The sequence below is a fragment of the Myotis lucifugus genome, unplaced genomic scaffold (assembly GCF_000147115.1).
Source record: "Myotis lucifugus unplaced genomic scaffold, Myoluc2.0 scaffold_43, whole genome shotgun sequence".
In the NCBI taxonomy this organism is placed as follows: Eukaryota; Metazoa; Chordata; class Mammalia; order Chiroptera; family Vespertilionidae; genus Myotis; species Myotis lucifugus.
In genome coordinates, this window is record NW_005871091.1 from 2,879,557 (window position 1) to 2,887,123 (window position 7,567).

The 7,567-nt window shown below is 38.7% G+C and overlaps 1 protein-coding gene across 3 annotated transcripts in view; it reads left to right on the forward strand.

Annotated features, from left to right (window-relative positions):
• ELP1 (elongator complex protein 1) overlaps positions 1-7,567 on the forward strand; it is a 58,507-nt gene that overhangs the window by 18,357 nt on the left and 32,583 nt on the right. For all 3 annotated transcript variants that reach the window (XR_002829062.1, XR_002829061.1, XM_006088045.3), the window contains 4 exons: positions 412-535; positions 1,522-1,615; positions 4,384-4,614; positions 5,480-5,650. Coding sequence is in view for 1 of the 3 variants with exons in the window: in XM_006088045.3 (XP_006088107.1) it covers positions 412-535; positions 1,522-1,615; positions 4,384-4,614; positions 5,480-5,650 (620 nt within the window). In the remaining 2 variants the exon portion in view is untranslated. The remainder of the gene's footprint in view (positions 1-411; positions 536-1,521; positions 1,616-4,383; positions 4,615-5,479; positions 5,651-7,567) is intronic.

Here is a 7,567-nt window from a genome sequence, read left to right on the forward strand (position 1 = left end):
ATTTGAATTAAAACCTAGAGATGAGGTGATTGAGAAGTCTTTAAAAATACCTGCCTGAGCATGGAATATTTGCTGAAGTTATCTACTTGAAGGAGAAATAGGTTATGGTGTTATAGGACATTATACATGCAATGATTTAAATAAAGTATTGACTTTTTAAAAAGTCACCCAAGTGCCTTCTAAATCTGAGGCTTTTGGGGCAAGTGGAGGCTTTGTGCAAATTAGGAAAAGGCACTCTTTCCTCTATAGTCTCTCACTAGGATGACTGCTTACCTAGTGACATGGAATTTGAAACTTCCTTGCATGCTTCTTTTTGTTTTTGCTGAAAAAAATAATTTCTCCTGATTTTATCTCGTTTAAAGCCAGCTGCATGTACTTTGGGGCCTTCTAACACCCTCTGTTTGCTTTAAGGCCCTCGGGCAGTTTGATTGCATCCACACAAGATAAACCCAACCAGCAGGACGTGGTGTTTTTTGAGAAAAATGGACTTCTCCATGGACAGTTTATGCTTCCTTTCCTCAAAGATGAGGTGAAGGTAGGTGCCTGAGTTGTTTCAGAATCAAATTTAGGGACTTTCCACAGCTATAGAGAAGGTTTATATTGGATATGGGCGTGCGTGTAAATAGAAGCTCCCGTGTACGTAGTAATAGAAATAGTGGCTTCTTATAACTAAGTTTTTTTGTGGGTTTTTTTCTTCTTCTTAAAAAACGAGAAATTCTTTTTCTTAGAGATTTTTAAAAAAGAAATGCTATTTCTTTCCCACCCTACATAAAACATAGACAGGAAATAGAAATGCTAGTTTTTATTGTTTATTTTGACAAAAGTACAATTCTTCCAGCAATAAAGATGCCTTTCATTCATAACATTGAAACCTTAATCAGCGTGTGTACCATTAGGATCTTTGTTGGATCAGATACACATCCAATGGTTATTTTAATTAAAGACACTAAAAGTGTAGAGAAGAGGTGGATGACCTCCCATGTACCTATTATTTGTAAGATACCAACATTTTGCAAAATTATTTTATCTAGCCACCTCTCTCTGGCCCTCACACACAAACACACATTCACACACATTTTTATTTTATTTCCTAGGGTTTTTTTTTTTTTAATTCTAGGAAATGTACTTTTAATATTTTTTTTCTAACAGTTAAGAACATTTTTCTTTAAATAACCATAAGTAACCACAATTACATTATCATAGCTTACAAAATTAGTAATCATCCCTTAGTATTATCTAATCCCTAGTCCATATTCAGATGTCTCTGATTGACTAAATGTCACTTGCATTTGGTTGTTAAATCTCTTAATCTTTAAGCATAATGCATTTTCTAGAGTCCTCTGCATATGAGGACAGACTACACAGATTTGTTTAATGACTCTGTAGGTTAATAATTTATAGCTAGGGCTCTGCTCCAGGAGAGGATTGTTTGGTTTGTGAGAGCAGGGAATTCCGGTATCATAAAGATTTTGAAGTAAATACATAGTTAAAGGACAATGACAGGTCTGTTTTCCCTACTAGGTCAATGACCTGCTCTGGAATGCAGATTCCACTGTGCTTGCAGTTTGGTCGGAAGACCTTCAGAGGGAAGAAAATTCCACTCTAAAAACCTATGGTAAGACAGCACTGTTTCAGCCTTTTGCCCCATAAAATATAGTTGAAAGTAGATGTGGAGTTGCCTTTATCTCTTCTACTTAGTCCTGCAGTGGAATAAAAGTTGGTGGAGAGGGGTAGGTGGAGATGGGCCAGTGGTTAGGTTTAGATTATTTATGGTTTCAGTCATGCATCAGTCACGGGTCTTTAGAGAAACAGAATCAGGGCAGGCCAGCAGGCCAGCAGGTAGGAGTTGATGTTTCAGTCTTATCTGAAATTTATAGGACAGGCCCGCAGTCTGCAGACAGGCAGGATCCTACTTTACATTTTCGAGGTAGAATTCCTTTTTCTCCAGGAAACCCTTGCTCTTTAAGGCCTTTAATTCATTAGATGAAACCTCATTGTGGAGGATAATCTGCTTTATTTAAAGTCAACTGATTGTAGTAGGGCGAAGTGGGTAAGGGGGATCAAATCTATGGTGACAGGTGGAAACTAGAATTTGGGTGGAAGCACTCTACAGTATATATAGGTATCAAATTATAACGTACACTTGAAAAATATATATTACTAACCAATGTTACTCAATAATTAATAAATAATTTCTTTAGAAAATTGAAAGATAAAAAGTCACCTGATTGTGTATGTTAACCACATCTACAGAATATCTTGCTACCTTCCCAGCAATATCTAGACTAGTGTTCAGCCTGGCACCATAGCCTAGCCAAGTTGACATATAAAATTGACCATTACAGGTCACCAGTAATTTCTTAGATGGTATTGCTACAGGAAGGCACAACATTGACCAAAGGAATACTACACTGTGAAAGTGAAAGAGAAATTGGATTAGATATAAGAATCGTCTCTATACCTTTTAAATTGTGTAAGTAGGTATTTTTTAGTGTATACGTAATAGGTGAAAACATTACACAATAAAGATGAGAAGGAAAATAAGTTAATCCGTAATTCTGTCTCTTTAATAATCACTATTGAAATTTTCTCATCTTCCAGATTTTATGGATATGTTTCAGTATAGCCATGATCTCATTTTTGTTATGTATATAGATAGGTATGATGCATCAGTTTTGTAACTTACTTTTCTACTGCCACAAAGATATTTCCACTTTAGATAGCCATCTATATTATTTTAAATTACTGGATAATATTCATTTGTGCCGCAGTTTATTAAATCCCATTTTGTTAGACTTTTAAAGTTTTGTACTTTTTCATTATCAATAATAATGCACTGAATATTTTTTCATTCACTCATTCATTTGACGCAGTGGTTTTCAACACTGGCTGCACCTTTATTTTTTTTAATTTTTATTTTTTAAATATATTTTTATTGATTTCAGAGAGGAAGGGAGAGGGAGAGATAGAAGCATCAATGAGAGAATCATTGATTGGCTGCCTCCTGCATGCACCCTACTGGGGATCGAGCCTGCAACCCGGACATGTCCCCTGACTGGGAATTGAACCATGACCTCCTGGTTCATAGGTTGAGCTCAACCACTGAGCCACACCCGGCTGGGCAACCCTGGCTGCACCTTTAGAAAACAAAACACTTTCCAGGCCTCATCTTATTGGATTCATTGTATCGGAATGAAGACTATCTATATTTAATTTAAAAGCAAAATGCTTCCAGATAACTTTTAACATGCAGCCAGGGTTGAGAACCACAGGGTGTCAAGGGCAGGCAAGGCACTGAGATATGCTCAGGATATGTGTTACATAAGAACAGCCATGATTCCTGTTATCACAGCATAAGCAGAAAGTCTAGCTTACCAACTCACTGCTAGGGAAATGTATTGCGATAGCTAGGTGAGAGAACTAGGTTAGATTTGCTGTAATCACTGAATTAAGAATTAGTGAGCTGGGAGATAAAGGAAATAAATTTCTTAATATAATCTAGACCTTCATTTATTTGTGTCATCTGTTTAATAAAAGTTGGTTTTGACTTAACATGATTAGGTCTTTTTTTTTCTAGCTTTATTGAGATGTAATTGGTATATAACTGTGTAAGTTTAAAATGTACAATGTATGATTTGATATATGTATATATTGTGAAAAGTTTACCACAATGAGATTCACCTCACATAATTACCATTTTTATTGTTGTTATTGTGAGAACATTTAAGATCAACTCTCTTAGCAACTTTCAAGTATACGTTACTGTATTGTTAGCTGTAGTCACCATGCTGTACATTAGGTCCCTGGAACCTACTCATCTTGTAACTGAGAGTTTGTACCCTTTGACCAACATCTCCCCATTTTCCCCACCCTCCAGGATTAGGTCTCTGCTTTTAATAGATGTTGGAAAAGATAATTGCTTGCTAATCTCCCTCAGACAGCTGAATCCTAGTTAATACCAGAGAGCCTTGCACCCAGTTGCATGCAAAGCACTTGGGAGAAAGTAATAAGCAACTTAAGCTTAATAGAACATAGTGGTGCTAGTCCAGTACTTCTGGATTGAGTGTTTTAATACTTTTAATCTTCTTTCTAATTCTTTATGAAAAAAACAGCTGACTGAAACACTGTCTTGTCTTAGCCTTCCATCCTCACGATTAAAAAGTTTGAAGGTAGAGGCAAAAATAAACATGTGTTTCTGACTTTATTGAGCTTGACCTTTTGTCTTCATGGAAAATTGCCTTTTGCCAATTGTTAATATTATTTTAATGGAGAGGCTGAGCAGGAAGGGTCATTCAAAAAAGAAGTTTGTCCAATCCTCCTCTAGCAAATGGTATGAGGTCTTGTCCTCCAGCCTCTGAGGCCTCCTTTCATTTTCCCTTGCAGTTCAGCTCTGGACTGTGGGGAACTACCACTGGTATCTCAAGCAAAGTCTGATCTTCAGCGCCTGTGGGAAGAGCAAGATTGTGTCTCTGATGTGGGACCCGGTGACCCCGTACCGGCTGCATGTTCTCTGTCAGGGCTGGCACTACCTCTGCTATGACTGGTGCTGGACGACCGACCGGAGCTCAGGGGATTATTCAAGTGACATGGCAAACGTGGCTGTCATCGATGGAAGTAAGCAGCTAGAAAAGGTGTCTGTGAGCCTGGAAGGGGCCCCTGAGCCGGTGCCTGCAGATGTGGTGGTTTGGCTAAAACAATGGGGAATATTTATTTGGTTGGTTGGTTGGTTTATCTTTACCTATTTGTTGTTTTGTTTGGATGAGAATGCCCATAGCTGGGGCATGTACTTTCCTGAGGACCATAGTCCCTCCTCCCCACATCCACCTCCCACCCCAGTTCCTCATTGTGCTGCATCCATGGTCTTCACATATTTACTGGTCCAGCCTTTGAAGACATTGAAAATTCTGACCCTGGGCAGAGGAGACAGTCGGGGTTAGATGTGTTTGCCTTGTCTTTTGCCGTGACTCAGATTTTCATTGACCCTTGCTTCTAAGATTGTAATGTGAGTTGCTGTACTAATTCATGTTCTGTGTAGTGGTCATAATACTGACTTAATAATCATTTGATCTGGGTAGAGGACTTAATCATATATGCCTTATTACCACATCCATGCCAAGGGAAGTGCTTCAAGGATTTTAAAGGCATTGATTTCCTTGCGTTAGCCTGGCTTGGTTGCAGCCAAAGCTAGAATTCTGATCTCTTGACCTTGTCCTAGCTCCTGGCTCCTAAAACCTCCAAGACCAGAGATGGACTTCTCCAGGTCTGGAGGTGACAATAGCCTGATATAGACATAGTCCATGATATTTCCTCCCCCTACACGATGTTTATTGATGATAAAAACACCAAAAATTATTTTAAAGAATTGCTGTATATCTCCTACCACCATCATTAGTTAGTTGGACTGTGCTGTTCTGATGCCTTATTTCACAATTGAACATCCATGTGTCTGATCCTCCTTCTCCTTCTCTGTCACGTGCAGACAGGGTATTGGTGACAGTCTTCCGGCAGAGTGTAGTCCCACCTCCCATGTACACCCATCGAATGCTGCTCCCAGAGCCTGTGAATCAAGTCATGTTCTCTGCGTGCCCTGAAAGGAGTAACGACCTCGCTATCCTCGATGCCAGCAACCAGATTTCTGTCTATAAATATGGTATGTTCAGAACTGTTACAAGATGTTCTGAGTCAGGTTTCCCCTCTAAAAAGCAAGTTATAGTTTGATGTTGCCTTCGCTCTAGTGTTTCTAAAAATTTTGAAGTTTATAATTAATATCTTTATCATCATGATATTTAATTGGCTTGGGGGGGGTCTTTTTGAGGGAATTTCAGTCTTACTATGGCTTATAAGAGCTATTCCTTTGCTTTGTTGAACGTGAAGAGTCAGTTATTTAAAGAATAACATTCAACCCTGGAAATAGGATGGTATCTTATTACACCTGTAACGTGTTTTACAGTTTTCATTGCCTTTGCACATATTTTCAGTTGATCTCACAGCACTCCTAGGAGCTGTGTCACAGATGGACTTTTTTGTTGTTGTTTTTAATGTTTTTGTTGATTTTAGAGAGAGAGGAAGGGAGAAGGATAGAGAGATGGAAACATTGATGAGAGAGAAACACATCCATTGGCTGCCTCCTGCACGCCCCCTTCTGGGGATTGATCCTGCAACCCGGGCATGTGCCATGACTGGGAATGTAACCAGTGACCTCTTGGTTCATGGGTCAACGTCACTCCACCACTGAGCCATACTGGTTGGGCTGGATTTTTTCTTTTTTATAATGAAGGATAGAATGCCAGCGGGTTTGCAATTTTCTTCAGCAAGCATGGACAGGGAGTCCAACTGAGGTGTCATAGCTTCTAATCCAGTTGTTTTCCACAGCCCCATTGCTCTCAGTTCCTAGTTGCTTTCCTGATGGGCTGGGGAAACCCCACACTTGTTTTTAGTTGTGAGTTCTATGTTCATGTCATGAATTATACAGGCAAATGGCACTGGTGGCCTTGTTTTCAAATAACTTATGCATTCTCAGAGAACAATCTAGATAGCTGCTAGGATAGAATAATCAAAATTAACTAATTTATATTGGAATTCCCTGCTAATCAGCGTTTCTGTTGAATCAGCAGGCTTCTGTTTATACTAACAATACAGTGGGCCCTCCTTTTGTTCAGTGTCATTTTGTTGGAATGTTGATGAGATGCTGTGTAGGAACTCTTGTTTATACCAGTTACCTTATGATAAAATAGATTTTGTTACATATCATTTTGTTTAAAGTCACAGAACCCATTGATGGTATTAAGTAAGGACTTACTGTACTTGGATATGTCTCCAGCTACTCTGATTTTAGTTTTACTCTGTAAAATGCTATAACAGTTCTCCTTAAACTTTTTATTTCTTAATAACTTTTTAAAAAGTAATGTGTTCATTGTTAAGGAAAATCAGAAAAAGCAGAAATTAACTTCTTTTCAAAGTAGACTTTATTATCAACCTGTAATATCAAAAGTAAATAAGTGATTGTCTTTATACTTGACTACTGTTACTGCTGGTTTTCTTAGCTTAAAAGAATCAGATGTAGAGTAAGCTTTTGTGGTGCTTACTAGATGATACTAATTTAAGATTGTATAATTGTTTATTGTTTTACTATGTACAGAATATTTTATCCTACATTCACTTAAAAAATAATTTTATTCACACCACTCATCCATTTAGGGTGTACAACTCTATGGTTTTTAGTATATTTGCAGTTTTGCAACCATCAACACAGTCAATTTTAGAACACCTCTATCTCCCCAGAATGAAACTCTGTAGCACCCCACATTCATGATCAGATAGGGCAGGTTAGACCTCTGCTCTCGGGCGATATGTCAGGTGGCTGTGTGCGGGCAGGCCATGGTGTGGGCACGGGGAAGCAGACATACCAGTGGGGCTGCTCAGAGTGACTAGGCAGGAGATGGTGAGAGTTTGAGCCAGGGAAGTGTCTGTAGAAAAATACAAAGCAGGGAGCTGGAAGCCTTTGAGAGTGGGGAGCATGTTGTAGCGTATTTGGGTATAAAAGAGTCTGGGAAAAGGTTGTGGGAGT